This window comes from Gopherus evgoodei, chromosome 8, assembly GCF_007399415.2.
Source record: "Gopherus evgoodei ecotype Sinaloan lineage chromosome 8, rGopEvg1_v1.p, whole genome shotgun sequence".
Taxonomy (NCBI): domain Eukaryota; kingdom Metazoa; phylum Chordata; order Testudines; family Testudinidae; genus Gopherus; species Gopherus evgoodei.
In genome coordinates, this window is record NC_044329.1 from 441,068 (window position 1) to 465,743 (window position 24,676).

The window sequence follows — 24,676 nt, forward strand, 5'->3', positions numbered from 1 at the left end:
AGGAATTACCATACTAAAGCAAAACAGTGGTCCATTCAGTCTAGTAGCCTGTCTCCAGGGGAAATCGGTGACTGAGGGGAGCAGGATGGCAAAGGGGTGCACAGAGTGACCAAGCAGGCCTGGCAGAAGGCGAGAGAAGTGATTTGGCAGGTAAGGTGAGAGAAAGGGGGAGAAATAGAGGTGATGGGGAAGGGGAGATAGAGAAGACAGAAGTGCAAGAAACCCTGCAGCAGACATTTTTGGAATAACATGCCCAGAGGGGAAGTTTCTTCCTGACTGCGGCCAGTTAATGATTGTTTATGCCCTGAAAAATTAGGATTTACATCTCTTACATTCACCAGTCTAATGTAACTGTAGATGTTCTCATCCATAAAATGTTGTTTTGAGGACTACTAAGATCCTTGCCCCAATGATATCTTGTGGGAGTGAGTCCCAGCACTTATGTGTTGTGTAAAAATGTTTATCAGTTTTAAGTATTTTCTTGTTCTTTTGCACATCTGTGCCCTACCATTGCAACATAGAGACAAGTTAAATACAAAAAACAAGGACTAAAGCTTACCCTGAAAAGATCATCTCGGTGCTAAGCCTGGTGGTGAGATGATGACCGTAGCATGACATGATACAAGCAACCGGCAACAGCAAAGCACCAGGGGAACTCAATGACTGAGGGGCACAGGGTGGCAAAGGGGTGCATAGAATGACTGAGTGGGACAGGCAGACTTAGAGGTGAATGACTTGGCAGGTAGCATGAGAGGATGGGTGAGAAATTGAGGTAATCAGGGAAGGGAGGATGGCAAAGAGACAGATATGAACACACAGGACAGATGGAGCAGTCAGAGACACAGGAGAAAAATGCTTGGAGAAGGGCCCTATGCCTGGTTCCTCAAGCCCCTAAACAGCAACCTGGGTGGGCTGTTCCATAGTTGTGGGGATATAGGAGTCACCTTGTGAGGGCGGCACCTGGGGGTTCACAATCATCCTGTGGGGAAGAGAAGTGATGGGTGCAGGGTCACCCTGTGAAAGGGACACTGAAGGATGCAGATGGTTCCAGGGTCACCCTGTGGGGGAGCAATGAAAGGTGCAGGTTCACCCCGCAAAAAGGGCTTGGGGTCACCCAGTGGGGTAGGGGCTCTGAGAGATGCAGGGTCACGCTGTAGGGTAGATGGGGGGGGCAATGACTCGGCAGACAAGCCCTAGTCTACCCATAGCCCCGACTTCCCAGCGAGGGAGGGAGGCACCCAAAGGCGGCAATTAACCCCCTTCAGCTTTCTCGCACAAAGCATTCAATTTCTCAGCCAATCAGCAGTCATGAATCTGTGTCTCTTGCTTTGATTGGATGAGCTGCACGGGCTGTTGCCCAATAGGAATAATAGTTGTTAGTGCCGCTAAGCGCGTTGTGGATGTCGTGCTGCGATTGGTCTGAGAGGGTATGGGCAAGATGGCGACTACTGTGGTTGTGCCCGGTTTGGGAAGCTGCGATTTCTCTGACTTGCGCGAGATCAAGAAGCAGCTTCTGAGCGTGGCGGAACGGAGCCGCGAGCGGGGCCTGCAGCACAGCGGGAAATGGTGAGGGGAGCGGGGCCCGCGGCACAGCGGGCAATGGTGAGGGCAGCGGGGCCCGCGGCACAGCGGGCAATGGTGAGGGGAGCGGGGCCCGCGGCACAGCGGGCAGTGGTGAGGGGAGCCGCGGAGCGCAGTGGGGATGGTGTTGGTGTGCGTCTGCCGTGCTGCCAAGACCTTCTCCCTGGTTCTTGGGCATGCCAGGTGCCTGGGCTCCTTGCTGAGCGTTGCAGCTGCTTCTGGGTTGTGGGAGCTGGCTCCGTGCCTGCGTGAGGGCTGGGGATGTGTGCGCGGTGTGGTCTGTAGGGTGCTAATGTGTCTGAGGTCTCTTGGTTTCAGGGCCTCTGAGCTGGCATTTGCCCTGGATCCTCTGCCACTGAGCGAGCTGCCTGCTGCTCCTATGCTTACAGAGGTATGGATGGCAAAGACAATGACACCAGCCAACAATGAGCAGAAGGGGCTGTCTCTCTTGGGTGTCCTTGCCTTACACCCAAAATGTTTTAATATGCCTTTTAATATGTGAATGGTCCTGTGCGAGGAGACCTCAAGGCCTAGCAGTGCATCCTGCTATGCTCCATTTGACAGAGGCAACTCCATTTTTCTTACTGGTGCATTAGGACTGCTGTGGTGTTGCCCTTGCTATATTACGACCAAAGCAGGGGATCATCTTATCACACTGTTGTTCCTTGACCTGGTTGCAATGCCATCCAAGTTTGTAGTGTAGGTAGTACCTCAACTATGTTCTGAACCACAATAAAACTCCAGACACAAATTTAAAAATGTTGGTCTGGGGCAATGTTTCCCAAACTGTGTTCTGTGGAACACTGGTGTTCCGCACAATGTGAATAAGTGTTCCGTGAAAGACTCTTGCACTTGATTTTTGTACTATTTTGTACATGCTTTCCAGTTAGAAATTGTTAGTTCAAGTTATTTTTAATTTGTATTTTTGCTTTGTTTTATAAAATAAAATATATTTGAGCATAAATAACGCAATTTTTTACTTGAAAACCAAACTGCTACAAAATAATATTATAAGTGTTCCGTAATAGGCTAAAAAGTGTTCTGTGGCCAAACAAGTTGGGAAACGCTGGTCTGGGGAATACGACTGAAGTCTTATCTGTGCTGTGGAATAGAATCATATTATAACTAATTGCGGGCCGCTCCCTGTAGTGTAGAGGGCTTTGCATTGAGACCACTTTCTCCGATGGGTGTTAAACCTTCCCAAACAATTACCCTTTGACTCAAATTTGGGGAAGTTTGTTCTCTGCCCAAAGGTGAATGTCTATTGGAAAGTTGTTAGCATTCTCTTCAGCTCTTCTTTACTCATCTGTAAATATATATGAGAGATGATGGAGTCTTTCACTTCAAGAACGTTTCAGGTGTTTTTATTTGTATTCGGCTACCCAAAAACTCTTCAACATCAAGTTCAACCTTGGCCTTTTCATCGTCCTTACTGAGGAATATACTTTGCCAGAGCTGTAAAATAAAATATAAATGGTTGGAACTAGCACTGTTAGTTGATATCCTTGATGATCTATAGTCACACTAAGGACAGTATCCAGATACATGTGGGAGATTTATTCTAATATGCAATTGTTTGTGCTTTTTTTAGTTATTTTTAAACAGGGAAAGTGCAAAAATCTGTATTAAAACAGCATTATAGAAGTGCATTCCACAAAAATCAGAAATTCCAAATTTGAGTCCCATAGCAACCATAACTCGGCCTCCATTTATGTGTACTTACTCTTAAGGCAACAGTATACATTGAAATTATGCTTTAGTACAGTGGTTCTCAAACTGTGGGTTAGGACCTCAAAATGGGTCTTCACCCCATTTGAATTGGGTTGCCAGGCCTGGTGTTACACTTGCTGGGGCCCAGGCCTGAAGCCCAAACCCCACCACCCAGGGCTGAAGCTGAAGCCCAAGATCTGTTCTGAGGGCTGGGCTCAGGTTACAGGCCCCCTGCCCACGGGCCTTCTTTGAATGCTTGCTCATATCCATTCCAATTAGGTGCGGGGGCGCCGCGTGCACGTTCGTCGGAAGATTTTTACCCTCGCAACACCCGGCGGGCTGGCTGGGCGCCTCCTGTCGTGGCGCCGTTATGACACCGAATATATACCCCTGCTGACCCGTCCGCTCCTCAGTTCCTTCTTACCGCCTGTGTCGGTCGTTGGAACAGTGGAGCGCGGCTTAGCTGATCTCCACTTCCCTAGCTATTCACTCGTTCTAGTACTTATTGTGTATATAGTTTAGTTTTATAGTTGTAGTTAATACTTTTAATACCCTTTTGTAAACGTAGTTAGTGTATATAGTTCAGAGGGTTGGGGATTAGCCCCTTCCTCTCTCCCGGTGCCCAGGCCCATGCCTGGTTCACCAGGTTTCAAACCGTGCTCGGCCTGCCAGCGGCCGATGCCAGCGGGAGACCCCCACGACTCCTGCCTTGAGTGCCTGGGGGAATCCTATCTTGCAGATAAGTGCCAGATTTGCAAGTCGTTTAAGCCGCGGACAAAAAAGGAGTGGGACTTTCGCCTTTAGCAGCTCCTAATGGAGGCAGCCCTCACTCCTCTGTCTTTGGCACTGAGTGCCGCACAGTCCGCACCGGGGAGAAGTGCCTTGTCGGCACCGGAGAGCGCCGGCACCGCGAAGATGTCCCGGCACCAGCCGTCACCGGCCCAGAAGCCAGCCTGGTACCGCTCCCTCTCCCCGCGTGCCAGAAAGCTCAAAGCTCCTGTGGCTCCAATGTCTGCACCGCAGTCTGAGCAGCAGCCGAAACCGAGCCGCCCGGCACCAGCAACTGCCGTGGCAGTTGCAATCTCGGCACCGTTGATTCCAGCCATTGAAGAGCCGTCGAGTCTGGTGCATGACAGCTCCCTGGCACACGCCTCGGTAGAGCTTATCGTTCCCACCACGCCAGAGACCTTTTCGATGGCGAGGGAACTCATTGCCCTAACGGAGCCCACCCTGCCTCAACCCCCGGCACTGGCGGTGCGGGTTGTTACGTCAACAGGGGAGCCTGCCCTGGTCAGGCCACCTTCCATCGATGCCGCAGGCAGGCAGCACTCAAGATCAAGGTCCCGCCAGCGCTCCCAATCTCGCCACCGGTCCCGATCTAGGCGCCGCTCACAGTCCCGGTACCGTTCTCCTTCTCGGTACCGGTCATACTTGCGGCACCGCACAAGATCCCGCTCTCTGGACCGATATGCCAGATGGTGGTCCAGCTCCCGGCACCGTTCACGCCGCAGCCGCTCTCACCATAGAGCTTCACGATCCCGGTCGACCTCCTGGCACCACACTGGTCGCAGGTCCTGGTCACCCTCTCGGCTCCGGTACGACTCCTGGTACCGCTCTCCAGTGCGGCACGACATACGGTACTCTGCGCACAGGGCTCCTCCTTACGTGCTCTCTGCTCCGCCATGGCCATCACGGCACCCATCTGAGTCTTCGCACGCTGATAGTGCCACCTACGGGGATTCAGAGACGCATAGCCGTGTCCTCCAGGAGGCTCAGGGCCCAGAACAAGCACCTCAGTGGTCCTCCTGGATGCCTTGGGCATATCACCAGGCCCAAGGCGAACCCTCGGTACCATCTCGTTCTGCCCCATCGGAACATCGCGCTCAGAGGCCACTGTTAGCCGCCCTCCTCTAGCGGGTACAGACGAATTGGCTCTGGTGCCGGACCTTCAGGTGTTCCCGGACCCTGATGCTCCTCAGGAACAGGAGATACTGCATGAGCCAGTCGTGCCAGGTCTGTCGTCCTCTTCACCAGATGTGGCAGTAAACGGTACTTCTTCATCGGGCCCACCCCTGATCGACCTCCGAGCCCACCAGGACCTTCTGAGGCGAGTCGCCTTAAATATCAATCTCCAGGTGGAGGAAGTCCCCGAGGTGGAAGACCCGGTCATAGACGTACTGTCGGCGGATGCGCCAACTTGCGTGGCTCTGCCATTCATCCATTCCATCCAAGCCAAAGCGGACACCATTTGGCAATCTCCGGCGTCTATCCTTCTCACAGCCAGAGGCGTGGAAAGGAAATACTTGGTACCCTCTAAAGGGTACGAATACTTATATACCCATCCTCCTCCATGCTCTCTGGTCGTTCAATCTGTGAATGAGCGAGAGCGCCATGGCCAGCAAGCCCCTGCCCCAAAATCGCGGGAGGCTAGACGGATGGACCTATTGGGACAAAAAGTCTACTCCGCCGGAGGCCTCCAACTGTGGGTGACTAACCAACAGGCCCTGCTCAGCAGATATAATTATAATACCTGGCAATCGATGGGTAAGTTTGCTGAACTGGTCCCACAGGACTCCCACCAGGAATTCCAGGCCCTTCTGGAGGAAGGGAAGAAAGTGGCACGGACTTCCCTGCAGGCCTCACTCGACGCTGCTGATTCGGTGGCCAGAACCGGGACCTCGGGAATTACAATGTGGAGGATATCGTGGCTGCAGGTTTCAGGCCTACCTCCTGAACTGCAACACACTATCCAGGACCTTCCGTTTGATGGAGAGGGCCTTTTCTCTCAGAAAACGAACCCTAGACTCCAGAGTCTCAAGGATAATCGCGTCATCATGCATTCCCTCGGGATGCATACTCCGCAAACCCAATGGAGGTCCTTCCATACCCAGCCTCAGCGCCCTTACTCCCCACCCAGGCCACGACAAGACTTTGGCAGAAGGCGTGGTCGCGGGAACCGTAGATGGCAATCGGGTTCCCAAGGGGGCCAGAATAGCGGTCCCGCCAAACCATCAGCGGGACCCAAACTGAACTTTTGAAGGTTTGCCCAAGAGCAGAGCACCAGTCCTTCCCCAGGATCCCCTTCAGTTTTCCAACCGCCTTTCCTCCTTCCTCTCTGCGTGGGCGCAATTAATCTCAGATCATTGGGTCCTACGCACGGTGGAATTTGGATATCACCTCCAATTTATTTCACCCCCTCCCTCCCACCCCGTCCCTCTTCAGGGACCCCTCTCACGAGCAATTCCTCTGGCAAGAGGTTCGTACACTCCTTTCTATCAGAGCTATAAAGGAGGTACCGGAGGAATTCAGGGGCAAGGGATTTACTCCCAATATTTCCTAATCCCCAAGGCAAAAGGAGGTCTCCGTCCCATCCTGGACCTGCGCGGACTCAACGTCTTTCTGAAGAAGTTGAAGTTCCGCATGGTGTCCCTGGGGACCATCATCCCATCCTTGGATCCCGGGAGACTGGTACACTGCTCTCGACATGAAGGACACATACTTTCACATCGCCATTTACCCTCCGCACAGACAGTACCTGCGGTTTATGGTGCACCATCAACATTTTCAATTTGTGGTCCTTCCGTTTGGCCCCTCTACTGCCCCGTGTGTGTTTACAAAGTGCATGGCTGTAGTGGCCGCCTTCCTCCGTCGTCAGCGAATAGACGTCTTTCCTTACCTAGACGACTGGCTTATTCGTGGGACCTCCGAGGCCCAAGTCACCAGGCATATTGCCATCATCACGGACCTATTCGAGCAGTTGGCCTGATGATCAATCTAGAGAAGTCTACTCTAGTGGCCACTCAAAGAATAGAATTCATTGGGGCCATTCTAGACTCCAAACTCGCAACAGCCTGCCTTCCACTACCCCAGTTTTGGGCACTAGTTTCGGTTATAGAAAGCCTCCAAACTTTTCCGACCACCTCGGCCTGCACTTGCCTCAGCCTTCTCGGTCACATGGCCGCATGCACTTTTGTAACCAAGCACGCCAAACTATGCCTGCGTCCCCTTCAAATCTGGCTCACCTCAGTTTACTGCCCAGGCAGGGAGGCCATAGACGTGGTTGTCACCGTTCCTCAGAGCGTTTTAGGCTCCCTCAACTGGTGGCTAACACCTTCCCTGGTATGTGCAGGAATGCCATTCCAACCGAGACAGCCCTCAGTATCCCTAACGACGGACGCGTCGTCTCTTGGCTGGGGGGCACACCTAGGCCATCGTCGCACGCAAGGCCTCTGGTCATCTCAAGAGCTAGCGTTGCACATAAACGTCTGGGAGCTGAGAGCAGTCCACCTCGCATGCCAGACGTTCCAACATCATCTGCAGGGCCGTTGTGTTGTCCGTAAGTACTAGAACACAACAGCAATGCACTACATAAACAAGCAGGGAGGGACTCGATCCTCCCCCCTTTGTCAGGAGGCGATCCAACTGTGGGAATTTTGCATAGCCTACTCTATAGACCTGGTAGCGTCCTTCCTCCCAGGGGTCCGGAACACTCTCTGGCAGACCACCTCAGCATATCCTTTCTCTCCCACGAGTGGTCGCTTCGTCCGGACATTGTACATTCCATCTTCCAGAAGTGGGGCTTTCCCCACATAGACCTCTTTTCTTCCTGCAACAACAGGAAGTGCCAGAGGTTCTGCTCCTTCCAAGGTCTCGCCCCAGGCTCAATACCGGACGCCTTCCTAATCTCTTGGGCGAACCACCTGCTTTACGCCTTTCCCGATGGTGCACAGGGTTCTCGTAAAGCTTTGCAGGGACAGGGCTCGCCTGATCCTGATCGCCCCTGCGTGGCCCCGGCAACACTGGTGCACTACGTTGCTGGACCACTCGATAGCCAACCCAATCCCCCTGCCCCTTCATCAGGATCTGATAACGCAGGACCACGGCAGGCTTCACCACCCGGACCTGCAAACCCTCCATCTCACGGCGTGGCTCCTGCATGGTTAACCCAATCGGAGTTACGCTGCTCTGCCCCGGTGCAAGAGGTACTCCTGGGTAGCAGAAAACCTTCCACTCGGTCTACTTACTTGGCCAACTGGACGCGGTTTTCCTGCGGGTGTCAAACGTGGAATGTCGCACCTACGGAGGTTCCCATCCCCACTATTTTGGACTACCTCTGGTATCTTAAACAGCAAGGCCTCGCTATCTCATCTTTGCGAGTGCACTTGGCGGCTATTTCTACTTTCCACCCTGGAGAAGGTACTCACTCTGTCTTCTCCCACCCTATGGTCTCGAGGTTTCTCAAAGGCTTGGAGCATCTATACCCCCTAGTACGACACCCCACCCCTTCCTGGGACCTCAATTTAGTCCTGACGAGATTTACGTCCCCTCCATTCGAGCCGTTGGCAACCTGCTCGCTCCTATATTTGTCATGGAAAACAGCCTTCCTTGTAGCCATCACATCGGCTAGGAGAGTCTCTGAGCTTCAGGCTCTGATGGTGGACCCACCATACACGGTGTTCCACAAGGACAAGGTGCAGTTACGCCCACATCCGGCGTTCCTCCCTAAAGTAGTCTCGGCCTTTCATCTCAACCAGGACATATTCCTCCCGGTCGTCTTCCCCAAACCGCATACATCTCGTAGGGAGCAGCAGTTACATTCGCTCAACGTCCGTAGGGCGCTCACCCTCTATATCGACCAAACGAGGCCCTTCCGCAAAACGCCCCAACTCTTTGTTGCAGTGGCGGACCGGATGAAAGGCCAACCTGTCTCTTCTCAGAGGATTTCGTCCTGGGTAATGGCGTGCATCCGGACTTGCTATCATCTAGCTCATGCCTCTCTGGGTCATATTACCGTACATTCTACCAGGGCCCAGGCCTCGTTGGCCACCTTCTTAGCTCGAGTACCTATTCGGGAGATATGTCGAGCAGCTACATGGTCTTCAGTACACACCTTTACTTCCCATTATGCCCTGGTGCAACAATCCAGAGACGGTGCAGCCTTCGGCTTAGAAGTTTTGCATTCTGCAGTATCTCACTCTGACCACACCGCCTAGGTAAGGCTTGGGATTCACCTAATTGGAATGGATATGAGCAAGCACTTGAAGAAGAAAAGACGGTTACTCACCTTTGTAACTGTTGTTCTTCGAGATGTGTTGCTCATATCCATTCCAAAATCCGCCCTCCTTCCCCACTGTCGGAGTAGCCGGCAAGAAGGAAAAGACGGTTACTCACCTTTGTAACTGTTGTTCTTCGAGATGTGTTGCTCATATCCATTCCAGTTAGGTGTACGCGCCGCGCGTGCACATTCGTCGGAAAACTTTTACCCTAGCAACTCAGTGGGCCGGCAGGTCGCCCCCTAGAGTGGCGCCACCATGGCGCTCCATATATACTCCTGCCGGCCCACCCGCTCCTCAGTTCCTTCTTGCCGGCTACTCCGACAGTGGGGAAGGAGGGCGGGTGCGGAATGGATATGAGCAACACATCTCGAAGAACAACAGTTACAAAGGTGAGTAACCGTCTTTTCTTCTTCGAGTGATTGCTCATATCCATTCCAGTTAGGTGAATCCCAAGCCTTACAAAGGCGGTGGGGTCGGAGTGAAATGTGGCAGAATAAAACTGCTGAGCCAGAGGCTACAGCCTCTCTTGACTGCTGAACCAGGGCATACTGCGAAGCAAAGGTAAGGACCGAGGACCAATGGAGCTTCGCGACAGGTCTCGTGGGTAGAAACACGAGCCAGCAAGGCGGCAGATGAAGCTTGAGCCCTGGTAGAATGCACGGTGATGTGGCTTGGGGAAATATGAGCCAAATCATAACAAGTGGGGATGTCCGCCATCACCCAAGATGAGATCCTCTGAGAGGAAAACAAGCAAGCCCTCCCTTTGGCCCGCTACCGGGGCAGAGCTGGGGCACCTTAGGAAATGATTCTGTCAGCACAATATAATGCGAGCACTCCACAGATGTCCAAGGAGTGCAACGGTTATGCCCATTGCGTTGAGCTGTGGGTAACATGAAAGGCCAAAACACCTTAGGGAGGAAAGCCGGGTGCGGTCATAACTGCACCTTGTCTTTGTGGAACCTTCGTAAGAGCTCTGATCTCAGAGACCCGTCTGGCCAAGACTAGGTTGAGGTCCCAGGGCGGGGCTGGGCGGCGCACCCGAGGGTGCAAGCGCTCCAAGCCCTTGAGGGACCTCGAACCCATAGAGCGTGGGACACTGAACGTCCATCTTAGCCTGCTGGAAGGTAGGGATGGCCACTGAGAGTGTCCTCAGCGATGATACCGCCAGATCCTGCCGCTGAAGGCCAGAGGCAGGCCAAATAGAGGGGATCGAGACCTCAGCAGGAGCAAGATCGAGCGTACTGCAGCTGTAAAGGAAACGCTTCCACCTGGCTCGGTACGTTGACCAGGTGGAAGGCTGCCTGTCACCCCGACTCAGGTACGCAGGAGCCACCGTGAGGCGAAGAGGCTGCAGGTCCGAGTGACGAAGCCTGTCATTGCCCTGAGTGATGAGGTCTGGGCTGACAGGCCGAGCAACGTGGTATGTCAGTGCTGTCTGGACCACTCTGGAGTGATCATGATGATGCACGCTCTGCCCCTGTGGAGTTTGAGCAGGACGTAACGAACCAGCGGGAACAGTGGGGAGGCATAATGCAGTTGGCCGTTCCACGGCATCAGGAATGCGTCCAAGATCGATTCCGAGGAGAGACCTTGGAAGGAGCAGAACACCTGGCATTTCCTGCTCTCGCGGTGAGCGAACAGGTCTGTGTGAGGAAACATCTCCACTTCCGGAAAGCGGGACGCCTCACATGGGGCAGAGTGATCACTCGTAAGACAGGAAAAACCTGCTGAGTCAAAGAGTTAAGACGTTCCGAATGCCTGGGAGAAAGGACGTCGCCAGCTCCATCGAGTGGGCCATGCAAAAGACCCGGAAATGGATGGCCTCCTGACAAAAAATGGGGGAGGACTATGTCCCCCCTGAATACTTATGAAGCACCTGGCCCTTGTGTTGGCTGTAAACACCGAGATACAACGGCCTCGCAGCTGCCGCTGGAACCCCTGGCATGCCAGGCGGACTACTCTCATTTTTGGGGCATTAACGAGGAATGCCAGCTTCTTAGAAGACCAAAGGCCTTAAGCTCGGAGGCGACCATGAGCACTCGAGCAGAGAGATGATGCGTCCGCCGTCAGGGGCAGTGAGGGCTGGGGCGGATGAAACCGCATCCCTGTCCACACCAAGGAGGGAGTTAGCCACCACTCTAGGGAGCCTAAGACGTTCGAGGGAACGGTGACTACCATGACCATTGGCTCCCTGACCAAGCGGTACGCCAAGGTGGGCCGGACTTGGAGAGGACGGAGGCGGAGCTTGGCGTGTTTGGTTACAAACTTGCGGGCAACCATGGACCCAGGAGACTGAGACAAGAGCGAGCTGAGGTCGTTGGGAAAGCCTTCAGACCTCAGATGATTGTTGCCCTCGCCTAAAACCGCAGTTGTGATAAGCAGGCTCCGGCTAGGTAGGAGACCAGGATAGCCCCTAGGAAGCCCAACCTCTGCGTGGGAACCAGAGTGGATTGCTCTATAGTAATCATCAGGCCTTGATCTGTGAATAAGACCGTGACGATGCCCACGGCTGAGCGGTTTGTGTCTCAGAGTCTCCTCGGATAAGCGAATCGTCCAGATACGGAAAAACGCATATCCGACATCAGCGACGGAAGGCGGCGACTATGGCCGTAAACCGGGAGTATTCACCGCTGGCTATAAAGCGGAGGCATCTCCCGTGTGGAGGGAAGATGGCACTGCGAAAGTACGCGTCCTTCATATCCAGGGCGGCATAGTAGCCCCCAGGAGGCAAGGATGGAATAATGGTTCCCAGGGATACCATGTAGAACTTCAACCTTATCCTAAACCGGTTGAGTCCATGCAGGACCAGGGAGGTCTGAGACCTGTGTTCGAGTGGGGGACTAGGGCATAACGGGAGTAAAACCCCTTGCCCCTTTCATCCGCTGAAGGGGGACAGGGCTGGAGCAAATTAAAGGTGGTACCTATGCTCCATCGTGCGCAGGACCCAGCGATCTGAAAGTAACTGGGGCCATGCCAGGAGAAAACGGGATCGGGATCCCGTCCTGCGACTGGTACACCGCCCTCCGGCGAACCTTGGAAGGTCCGTCTTTGGTCCCAGTGGTAATTGCGAGGGACCTTGACTTTGGCTTTTTAGGGGGCCTGACGTTTGTCTGCAACCACCTTGGCCTTGCCGTTTTCCAGAGTTCTGCCTCTGGCTAGGCACAGAGTATGGCGGCTGGGGCCATAAAGGCCTGCGTTTGGTCGCTGGCGTATACATGCTGAGACGCATTAGGACCCTATTGTCCAGCAGGCTTCGCAGTCTGGGGCTGTCTCTGCCGCGAAGATGCCTTTACCAACAAAGGGTAAATTCTTTCCCCCGTCCTCCAAGACGGCAGCGAACTCCAGGTGGGAGGTTCGAGGGAGAAACTCCTCCACCCAGGTGCTATAATTATCGCAGCTAAGCAAGGCTTGTTGCTTTGCTACCCAGAGGTGCAGGGCCCCTGCAGAGTACACCTTGCATTCACCAAGGCTCTTTCTGCTTCGGGGCTGGCGCCCGCTGGCCATCATATCAGGATCGTGGTCCTGAGCATAAAATCTGCGCATATGGGCTGACACGGATGCGTGTCCGGACGGCCATGGAGGTACTAAAAGAAGGCATGGGCCGAGTCTCTGACTCACTCGGACCTTGCCCAACTCGGCACCGGGGACCGGCATCGGGAGGCGTATCGGTACCTGGAACGAGATCCAGACCCGCAACCAGAACGGTGTTGGGAGGTCGACCGAGATCTCGAGGCTCGGAGAAGAGCTACAGGAGTCAAGGTACCTGCCCCGGTGCCAGATGTCGGAACGGTGCCGATAGCGGGTCGGCGAACGGGATACCGACCGGTGCAGCGAGTGTGACCAGTACCGAGGAAAACAGCACCGGGACTGCCAGTGGTGTCCGGCGTGCCGACAGGACTTGGAGTGTCTGCGGGACCGTGATCATGAACGGTGCCGCTCTGCTGTACTGACAGGGGACAGTCCCTTGAAGAGACTGTATTACCCGTACCGGCGGTGCCCGGGTCAGGCAGCACTGACTCTGTCATGGCACTGAGAGCCCTCGCCGTTGGTAACATCTCCGGCGTGCAGGGAACAGCAGGCTCAACCACAGTGCGTACTGGGGAGCTGTCAGGCACCGGATTCGACGGCCCTCGTGGGGCCGGGATCCACGGTACCGAGGTCATCAGAGCTTCGGTAGGAGCCGGTGCCGGGCGAACCGATTTAGATAAGCTGTCTGGCTGCGGTGCCGTCAGCACTGAAGCAGCGGGAGTAATACGCTCAACCACGGCGCGTGCCGGGGAGCCGTCGGGCACCGGATTCGATAGCCCTTGTGGGACTGGAATCGACGGTGCCGATGTTGTCGGTGCCTCAGAGGCTTCGGTTGGCATGGAAGCAGCCGGAGCAGGAGCTCAACCACGGCGCGTGCCGGGGAGCCATCAGGCACCGGATTCTACGGCCCTTGCGGGACCGGGATCGACGGTGCCGACGTCATCGGTGCCGCAGCAGGTGTCGGTGCCGGGCGATCCGACTTAGACTAGCCCTCTGGCCGCGGTGCCGTTGGCACGGAAGCAGCCGGAGCATTAGCTCGACCACGGCGCGTGCCGGGGAGCCGTCAGGCACCGGATACTACGGCCCTTGCGGGACCGGGATCGACGGTGCCGACGTCATCGGTGCCGCAGCAGGTGTCGGTGCCGGGCGATCCGACGTAGACGAGCTCTCTGGCTGCGGTGCCGTTGGCACGGAAGCAGCAGGAGCAATACGCTCAACCACGGCGCGTGCCGGGGAGCCGTCAGGCACCGGATTCTACGGCCCTTGTGGGACCGGGATCGACGGTGCCGACGCCATCGGTGCCGCAGCAGGTGTCGGTGCCGGGCGATCCGACGTAGACGAGCCCTCTGGCTGCGGTGCCGCTGGCACGGAAGCAGCAGGAGCAATACGCTCAACCACGGCGCGTGCCGGGGAGCCGTCAGGCACCGGATTCTACGGCCCTTGTGGGACCGGGATCGACGGTGCCGACGCCATCGGTGCCGCAGCAGGTGTCGGTGCCGGGCGATCCGACGTAGACGAGCCCTCTGGCTGCGGTGCCGCTGGCACGGAAGCAGCAGGAGCAATACGCTCAACCACGGCGCGTGCCGGGGAGCCGTCAGGCACCGGATTCTACGGCCCTTGTGGGACCGGGATCGACGGTGACGACGTCATCGGTGCCGTAGCAGGTGTCGGCGCCGGGCGATCCGACTTAGACGAGCTCTCTGGCTGCGGTGCCGCTGGCACGGAAGCAGCAGGAGCAATACGCTCAACCACGGCGCGTGCCGGGGAGCCGTCAGGCACCGGATTCTACGGCCCTCGTGGGACCGGGATCGACGGTGCCGACGTCGGCGGTGCCGGGCGAGCCATCTTAGACGAGCTGTCTAGCTGTGGTGCAGCTGGCACAGAAGCAGCAGGAGCAGTAAGCTCTACCACGGCGCGAGCCGGGGAGCTGCCAGGCACCGGATTCCATGGTCCTGGGGGACTGGAATCGACGGAGCCGAAGTCATCGGTGCCTCTGCAGGTGACGGTGCCGGATAACGCAACTTAGGCGAGCTCTCTGGCTGCGATGCAGGTGGCACGGAAGTAGCGGGAGCAGGGGGCTCAACCACGGCGCGTGCCGGGGAGCTGCCAGGCACCAGCAGGAATCGTAGACTCTCTCGACCTCGGAAGAAGGGAGCGGTGCCGAGTCGACATCGGTGCCGGCGACAGTCGGTGCCGAAAGGCCTTGGTGGTACCGGCGGGGTCCGGTGCCGAGGAGGCGCTTCTGCCCGCCGCTTGAACATCGCTCGGCGCCCAAGGTGGAGGGATAAGTGAAAGTCCCGCACCTTTTTGTTCTCGGCTTAAAAGCCTTGCAAATGGGGCACTTATCTATTAAGTGTGATTCCCTGAGGCACTTCAAACAGGAGTCATGTAGATCTCTCTTCGGCCGCGGCTTCTGGCAAGCCGGGCCCCTTTTAAAACCGGGTGAGCCATGCATGGCTCCGGCACTGGGCTCATGGAAGGGCTACTTCCTGAACCCCGCTAACTAAACTAACCATGTTAGCAAAGAAACACGTATAACCATACAAATATATATATAAAAGTGTTATAACTGCATAATTATATACGAGAAAACGAGTAGCTAGGGAAGTGGAGGTCAGCTAAGCCGCGCTCCACTGTTCCAACGACCGACACGGGCGGTAAGAAGGAACTGAGGAGCGGGTGGGCCGGCAGGAGTATATATGGAGCGCCATGGTGGCGCCACTCTAGGGGGCGACCTGCCGGCCCACTGAGTTGCTAGGGTAAAAGTTTTCCGACGAATGTGCACGCGCGGCGCGTACACCTAACTGGAATGGATATGAGCAATCACTCGAAGAAGAACTGAGGAGCGGACGGGTCGGCAGGGGTATATATTCGGTGCCATAACAGCGCCATGCCAGGGGGCGCCCAGCCGACCCGCCGGGTGTTGCTAGGGTAAAAATCTTCCGACAAACGTGCACGTGGCGCACGCACACCTAATTGGAATGGATATGAGTAACACATCTCGAAGAACAACAGTTACAAAGGTGAGTAACCGTCTTTTCCCATCCCTAAATATGGCAGTTGATTGGACCCTGAGAATTTTGGCAAGACCCAACAGCTGGGAAAGAATTCTCTAGTAGCAACAGAGAACCCTCCCCATCTAGTGTCCCATTACTGTCTGTTGAAGATTTGCTGCTATTAGTCGCAGATCGGTTACATGCCATTGTAGGTAGTCTCATTATACCATCCTCTCCACAAACTTATCAAGCTCAGTCTTGAAGCCAGGTTTTTGGGTTTTTTTGCCCCACTGCTCTGCTTGGAAGGCTGTTTCAGAACTTCACTCTTCTGATGGTTAACTTCATCTAATTTCAAGCCTAAACTTGTTGATTTGCCAGTTGATTGCCAGTGGGGTTGTTGCAGGGGCACCCCCTAGAATGGCATGCAGCTCATCATTTCTGCAGGATCTGACAGAGAACGGCTGTGCTCTCTGTAAAAGCAGCAAAGAATCCTGTGGCACCTTATAGGCTAACAGACGTTTTGGAGCATGAGCTTTCGTAGGTGAATACCCACTTCGTCAGATGCATGTAGTGGACATTTCCAAGGGCAGGTATATATAAGCAGGCAAGCTAGAGATAATGAGGTAGTTCAATCAGGGAGGATGATTACTGCTAGAACAGGGCCTCATCCTCCCTGATTAAACTACCTCATTATCTCTAGCTTGCCTGCTTATATATACCTGCCCCTGGAAATTTCCACTACATGCATCTGACGAAGTGGGTATTCACCTACGAAAGCTCATGCTCCAAAATATCTGTTAGTCTATAAGGTGCCACAGGATTCTTTGCTGCTTTTACAGATCCAGACTAACATGGCTACCCCCCTGATACTGTGCTTTCTGGTTCTCTAGCAGACTTGCCCCATATTCTAGGCAGGACTGACTCTAGTTTTAGATAAAACATAAAGGAGGGAATGATCCGGGAAGTCTTTCCTACTTTTGTCTTTGCACCCCCAGCCAACCTCCGCGAAGGCCAGCCAGGAGCACCCATGACAGCAGCAGACGGTACAGAACGACTGCTAATTGCCAATTTCATTGCCAATTTACAATGGCACGGCAGACGGTACAGTAGGGATGGTAACGGTCTCTGCTGCCTTGCAAAGGCAAATGAATGCTGCTGTGTAGCACTGCAGTACCGCATCTGTCAGCATCATCCAGTACACATACGGTGACAGTGACAAAAGGCAAAACGGGTTTCATGGTTGCTATGCTATGGCGTCTGCCAGGGCAATCCAGGGAAAAAGGGCGCAAAATGATTGTCTGCCTTTGCTTTCACTGAGGAAGGAATAAGTGACGACATTTACCCAGAATCACCCACGACACTGTTTTTGAACCATCATGCGTTGGGATCTCAACCTAGAATTCCAGTGGGCGGGGGAGACTGCGGGAACTATGGGATAGCTACAGGATAGCTACCCACAGTGCAATGCTCCAGAAATTGACGCTAGCCTCGGTGGTACATGGACGCACACCGCCGAATTATTGTGCTTTGTGTGGCCGTGTGCACTCGACTTTATACAATCTCTTTTACAAAACCGGTTTATGTAAAATCGGAATAATCCTGTAGTGTAGACGTACCCATAGTTATCCTGTGATCCACCAATACACCCGAGTGTCTCTGCTCCTCTGTCGCTTCTAACTGATGAGTCCCCAGTTTACAGCAAAAATTCTTGTTAGTCCCTGAGTGCATGACTTTGCACTATTAAATTTAATCTCATATCTATTACTCCAGTTTTGAAGATTGTCCAAAAAAACCCTGTTAACACAGGCATTAAGGCAGCAGAGTTAAAATCATAAAAACAATAATGTAGTAATTGCTGTAACTGATCAGGGATGCATCTACTACAGTATCCTGTTTTCTACAGGGATCAATACCAGATGCTTCAAAGGCAGCTATAATCTCTGTAACGGACAGCTGTGGAATACCTAACTACAGGAGAAGTTTCTTCCTAATCCTACATGTTCCTGTCATATCTCTTCTCTGAACTGTTCTAATCTTAATTTCTGACATGGAAGTCTTCTGGTCTCTGATAACTTTCCTGGCTTGTCTCTAGACCCCTTCTGTTTCTTTTGTATCTTTTTTTTTTTTTTTTAAATATGGAGTGATCAAAACTGAGCAGTTTTCCAAGTGAGGACATACCACTGATTTATAAAATGACATAGTAGATCACATTATGCAGATTGAACTTGGAAATCATGGTTATTAATATTATTCACAACTTTTCCCAGTCTTTTTAAAAGCCCAAATCAGTATAATCCTAGAAGAAAAAAATCATAACGTGAAACTTGTAGACGAATGTTAACCAGCATTTTTAGTAGCTCAAGACCATTCTGCAAGAAACAAATTGTGTACAGGCCTCCACCATTTTGTAGGGAGAGTGAGGCAATAATTGGGCAATGATTAAAGATGTGCTTCTGCAAAAGAGAATCTGTTTTCTCACTACACCAATTTAGTTTATAATTGATGCGTTATAAAGCATGGCTAACTATAAGTCTTACGGTGAGGCTGTATGGAGGCAGTTATAATAAAGGAGATTTTAAAATTCTCTGACTTTAAGTTTAAATTTGCAATCTTAAATTCTCAGTTAAATTACTTGCGTTCCCTTCTCTCCCTTCCCCCACCTAAATTTATACTCTGCATTCATTTCTGCTCGGCATTCAGCTAACTCATCTATTCTAGTGGTTGATCACTTTAATATTTTATTTTCTGGAATTTCACTGTTTTCATACATAGTTTGAAACTAAGATTTAAATCTGTTTTATATAAAAGGACTGGGTGGTTAGGATGAAATGAGGAGTGAGGGACAATGTCTGAAAGTATTCAATTTTTATTTGGTGTGGCAGAGAATATTAAATCTGAGCTTCCAAGGCTGTATGTTTCTTTTTTCCTTCCTAACCATTTTTCACCATGAGAAGACTTTCAAGGAACTCAAAACTGTTGATTTAATGAACTCTCTCCTCTTTAGGAAGATGCTCGTGATTTGGATGCTTACACATTAGCTAAATCTTATTTTGATCTAAAGGAGTATGACAGGGCTGCGTACTTTCTGCGGGGATGCAAGAGCCAAAAGGCCTACTTCCTGTACATGTACTCCAGATACCTGGTAAGACAATGAGGAAAGCCATCCTTTAATATTGAATTTGCCACTTCTGTCTTCCCACAGAGCCTTGCGGGTTATAGTCTTCCACTTATTCTCTTCCCAGCAACAATCTAGAAAGCCGGGTTAATCCCTTGTTTCCTTGCTAAACCTAACGGAATTTTTTGTTGGTGCTGTTGGGAGCTAGACTCGGGTGCTGTTAGCAGAATTATACTGCAACCTGTGAAATAGTGTATTGTAAAACTAGGTTTTTTTTCTTCTCTTTTTACAGTCAGGAGAAAAGAAGAAAGATGATGAAACAGTGGATAGTCTGGGTAAGGATTTGCTTTTCTCACTGGGAATAGAGAACTCAAACTAATGCAGACAGAACTGCCAACATCATCTCTTTATGCAAACCATAATGGCTTTGTGGCCTGAGAGACTGTGGTTGGGCAGTGTAGCTCTGTCTGCTGGGCCTAAAGGCATTTGCTACAGATTCTCCATGGCTGACCCATTTCTAAAGAATGTAGGTCACACTTAATTAATTGGGAGGGCGAGGGGATTGGATGTCTTTCTAAGAAGAAGATATGGTCTAGGAATTATTTTGGGGAAGTTCTACGGCCTGTGCTGTACAGGAGATCTGGCCTTAGAAGCTGTCAGGCCTACATGCCTGTTACTGAAAAGGATTAGAGGTCATAATAAACAAGCAACTGTGATACTGTAGCAAAAATAGCTAATGTGATCCTTGGACGTATAAACAGGGGAGTAGGGAGGTGACTTTTACTTCTATATACAGTACAGGTCAGATCAGTACTGGAATACTGTGTTCAGTACTGGTGTCAACATTTTAAAATGTGTTTAGTTTACCAAAAACATTAAGAAGTGATTAGATTAGTATATAAGTAACATTATTTTTAACAGTGAAGGTGATTAACCATAGGAACAAACTACTAAAGGATGTGGTGGATTCTCTATTACTTGCATGTCTTTAAATCAAGACTGCATGTCTTTCTAAAAGATGCTTCAGTTCCATCAGAAGTTATGGACTTGATACAGGAATTACTAGGTGAAATTCTGTGGCCTGTTATGCATGAGATTAGACTAGGTGATTGCAATGGTACTTTTCTGGTCTTCAAAAATCTGACTCTCTAAACTGGTGAAGCCACAAGCCAATGAAGAATCCTGAAAGGCAGGCAATCACTGAAAGCCAGTTGTGTGCTTTTTGCAGGCCCCTTGGAGAAAGGACAGGTGAAGAATGAAGCACTAAGAGAGCTGAGGGTGGAGCTTAGCAAGAAACACAAAGCACAGGAGCTGGATGGTTTTGGCCTTTATCTGTAAGTATCTGGGAGTTTTCATATGAACCCTTCCCTGAGGAGGTGGGACGGGGATGCAGTAACCTCTGGAGCACTCTGTTCTTCCTCTGCCCTTTTCCTAAGGGAGAAGTAGTATCTTTTTGGAGAATTAACAAACATCCTGTTTAGTGACTGGTAAGATTGCAGCAGGACATGCCCTATCCACATTAACGGGAAAGATTAATGTATTCCTATCCATCTTTGTCTAATATTTTGCATGAGAGTGCGGGGTTCGTGATGCTTTTTGATATCTGGAGATGTGTGTGTGGATGTGTTTTTGACAGCATTGTGTATTCCTTTCCATCTCTATATTGATAAGTCTATCCCCTTAACTTATTTCCACTCTCAAGGTTTGGGGTCAATAGTATGTCCTGCTGCAATAGTAAATGCCACTGAATTTAGGTTTTTTTGGTCTGCCAGTTTCCTAGAGGTGTGCATATGTGGTGTTTTGTGTTTTTTACAGCTTTGTTTTACCTCTGTTAAGGCTCTCTAGATTCGGGGAGAAGGGAAGCTGCCCGTGCTGGGGAATATGGGAGAAACTGCACTACTTTCTACATTTTATCCCTGTTTAAAAATTGCTGTTACAGGGTGGATTAATTTAAATTACAGTTGAAATCACCAAATGGAAAGTCTTGATTTAAATTGATGATATAAATTGATGCTTCCATTTGTACGTCTGTTATTTTCTAAAAAAGATGCGGTCTCATTGGTTGATATAACCATTAATACTTGGGTTTACAACTAAATAGAGATTTTATACTACCTTTGGTACGTCTCTTTACTACCAGAGAAAGTACACTAAAACTATATACACTTAAGCAATTATATAGCTTAATATTTTCAGGTTCTTCTTAATTTTTGTTTTTAGTATGTTAGAAAATAGTGAATGACATATTGCTTATTTACTAGATAATTAACTTTTTGCTCCTAATTTGTGCCAAGCGGCATGAGGATAGTAACTGGACTTTAATTAAACTCACAAAATACCATGTAAAATATATTTTTATTAAACAAAGCAAGACCATAATACAGTGCTGTATTACAAAATATTGTACCATATTTATAAACCTTGACCTCAAAATTTAGAAAAACAGCCATTAACTCAAAGATTTTGATAGAGGTTCATGGATTCAACATATTTATTTAAATATTTTAAGAGATTGTAATAAATGAAGGCCTTAGCACATTTTGTATTAAATTCAGATTTCATTTAAAAAAAACTTTTAAAAATTTTTTACTATAAATACCTGATTTGAATAAAATTAGCTGAATGCTGATGCACATTGAGCAGATGTTTTCAGAGAATTATCTACAGTGACTCCAAGCTGTTTCTTGAGTGGCAACAGCTAATTTAGATGCCATCATTCTGTCTGTAGAGCTGGGGTTATGTTGTATTTGTCAGTGTTGAATTTCATCTGCCATTTTGTTGCCCAGTCACACTGTTTTGTGAGATCCATTTGTAACTCTTCAGTCAGCTTTGGACTTAACTGTTTTTGTGTGATTTTTATATCATCTGCAGATTTTGCCACCTCACTGTTTACCCCTTTTTCCAGATCATTCATGAATATGTTGAACAGCAGTCGTCCCAGTACAGGGCCCTGGGGGACACCACTATTTAACTCTCTACATTCTGAAAGCTGACATTTATTTTTACCTTTTGTTTCCTACCTTTTAACCGGTTACTGATCCGTGGGAGGACCTTTCCTCTTATCCCATGACTGCTTACTTTACTTAAGACCCTTTAGTGAGGGACAGTGTCAAAGGCTTTCTGAAAGTCAAGTACACTGTATTGACTGGATCTCCCTTGTCCATGTGTTTGTTTGACACCCCCCCCCCCAGGGAATTCTAATGTATTGGTGAGGTATGATTTCCCTTTATAAAAGCTGTGTTAACTCTGCCCCAATAAATCGTGTTAATCTGTGTCTGATAATTCTACTCCTTACTATAGTTTTCAATCAGTTTGCCTGGTACTAAAGTTAGGCTTACTGGTCTGTAATTGCCAGGATTGCCGTTGGAGCCTTTTTAAAAATTGGCATCTTATTAGCTATCCTCCAGTCATCTGGTACAGAAGCTGATTTAAGTGATAAGTTACATACTACAGATAGCAGTTCTGCAATTTCACATTTGAGTTTCTTCAGAACTCTTGGGTGTCATGTGGTCCTGGTGATTTATTACTGTTTAATTTATCAGTTAGTTCCAAAACTTCCTCTATTGACACCTCAGTCTGGGACAGTTCCTCAGTTTTTTCACCTAAAAAGAATGGCTCAGATGTAGGAATCTCCCTCACATGCTCTGCAATGAAAATGGATGCAAGGAATTCATTTAGCTTCTCTGTAATGGCCTTGTCTTTCTTGAGTGCTCCTTTAGCAACCTGATTGTCTACTGGCCCCACTGATTGTTTGGCAGGCTTCCTGCTTCTGATGTACTTAAAAATGTTTTTGCTGTTTGAGTCTTTTGCTAGTTGCTCTTGAAATTCTTTTTTGGCCTGCCTAATTATACTTGACTTGCCAGAGTTTATACTCCTTTCTGTTTTCCTCAGTAGGATTTGACTTCCAATTTTTAAAGGATGCCTTTTTGTCTCTAACCACCTTTTATTCTGTTGCTTAGCCATAGTCGCTTTTTTTTTTTGGCCCTCTTACTGTTGTGTTTTTTTTTTTAATTGGAATATAAATTTAATTTGAGCTTCTCTTATGGTATTTTCAGAAAGTTTTTCCAGGCAGCTTGCAGGCATTTCACATTTGTGACTTTTTCCATTTAATTTCTATTAACTAGCTTTCTCACTTTCGTGTAGCTACCCTTTCTGAAGTTAAATGTTATTGTGGTGGGCTTTATTGGTATTTTCCTCCCCTAAGGATTTTAATTTTAATTATATTGTGGTCATTATTACTGAGCAGTTTAGCTATATTTACCTCTTGGACCAGATCCTGTGCCCCACTTAGGACTAAATCAAGAACTGCCTCTACCCTTGTGGGTTCTAGGACTCTCTGCTCCAAAAAGTAGTCATTAATGACATCTAGAAACTTTCTCTGTATCCCATCCTGAGGTGACATGTACCAGTCAATATGGGGATAGTTGAAACCCCCCGTTATTATTGGGTTTGTTTTTGTAGCATCGCTAATCTCCCTGAGCATTTCACAGTCACCATGACCATCCTGGGCAGATGGTTGGTAGTATATTTCTACTACTATACTCCTCTATTATTCAAGCATGAAATTTCTATCCATAGAGGTTCTATGGTACTGTTAGATTCATTTAAGATTTTTAGTATATTTGTCTCTATGCTCTCTTCCACATATAGTGACATTCTCCCACCAGCACAACCTGCTGTCATTCCTGTCTATTTGGTACCCTGGTATTACTGTGTCCCATTTACTGTCCTCATTTCACCAAGTTTATGATCTCAGTATCCTCATTTAATACCATTCAAATTCACTCATCTTAGTATTTTAGACTTCTAGCATTTGTATATGAGGACTTATAAAATTTGTCATGTTTTAGTTATCTGCCTTCATATGATGAGAGAGAATCCCATTCAATTACATTTGAGTGTTTCTCTTCAGTTCCTACCTGTGCTTAATCAACTTCAATCCTCTCCTCTTTACTAGGATCTAGAGAATCCTTTAGGATATAGAGAAGCCTGCTAAACAATCAGTGGGACCCTTGGATGACAAAGATGCTAAAGGAGCACTCAAGGATGATAAGGCCATTGTGAAGAAACTAAATGAATTCTTTGCATTGGTCTTCACGGCTGAGGATGTGAGGGAGATTCCCAAACCTGATCTATTCTTTTTAGGTGACAAATCCTGAGGAACTGTCCCAGATTGAAGAGTCATTAGAGAAGGTTTTGGAACAAATTGATAAACTAAAGAGTAATAAGTCACCAGGACCTGATGGTATCACCAAGAGTTCTGAAGGAACTCAAATGTGAAATTGTAGAACTACTAACTGTAGTTTGTAACCTGCCATTTAAATCAGCTTCTGTACCAAATGACTGGAAGATAGCTAATGTGACACCAATTTTTAAAAAGGGCTCCAGAGGTGATCCCAGCAATTACAGGCCTGTAAGCCTGATTTCAGTATCGGGCAAAATGGTTGAAACTATAATAAAGAACAATACTGTCAGACATATAGATTAACATAATTTGTTGAGGAAAAGTCAACATGGTTTTAGTAAAGGGAAATCATGCCTCAGCAATCTACTAGAATTCTTTGAGGGAGTCAACAAGCATGTGGCCCAAGGGGATCCAGTGGATATAGTGTACTTAGATTTTCAGAAAGCTTTTGACAGGGTCCCTCACCAAAGGCTCTTATGCAAAGTAAGCTGCCACAGGATAAGAG

The 24,676-nt window shown here is 49.7% G+C and overlaps 1 protein-coding gene across 2 annotated transcripts in view; it reads left to right on the plus strand.

The window, feature by feature from the left end:
- The first annotated feature begins 1,420 nt into the window (after window positions 1-1,420).
- CDC23 (cell division cycle 23) overlaps window positions 1,421-24,676 on the plus strand; it is a 45,970-nt gene continuing 22,714 nt past the window's right edge. The window contains exons 1-5 of one of the 2 annotated variants that reach the window (XM_030572874.1): window positions 1,421-1,566; window positions 1,900-1,972; window positions 18,876-19,013; window positions 19,279-19,321; window positions 20,215-20,320. In XM_030572874.1, coding sequence (XP_030428734.1) covers window positions 1,430-1,566; window positions 1,900-1,972; window positions 18,876-19,013; window positions 19,279-19,321; window positions 20,215-20,320 — 497 coding nt within the window. In that variant the 5' untranslated portion in view covers window positions 1,421-1,429. The remainder of the gene's footprint in view (window positions 1,567-1,899; window positions 1,973-18,875; window positions 19,014-19,278; window positions 19,322-20,214; window positions 20,321-24,676) is intronic. The other variant, XM_030572875.1, reaches the window with a different exon arrangement.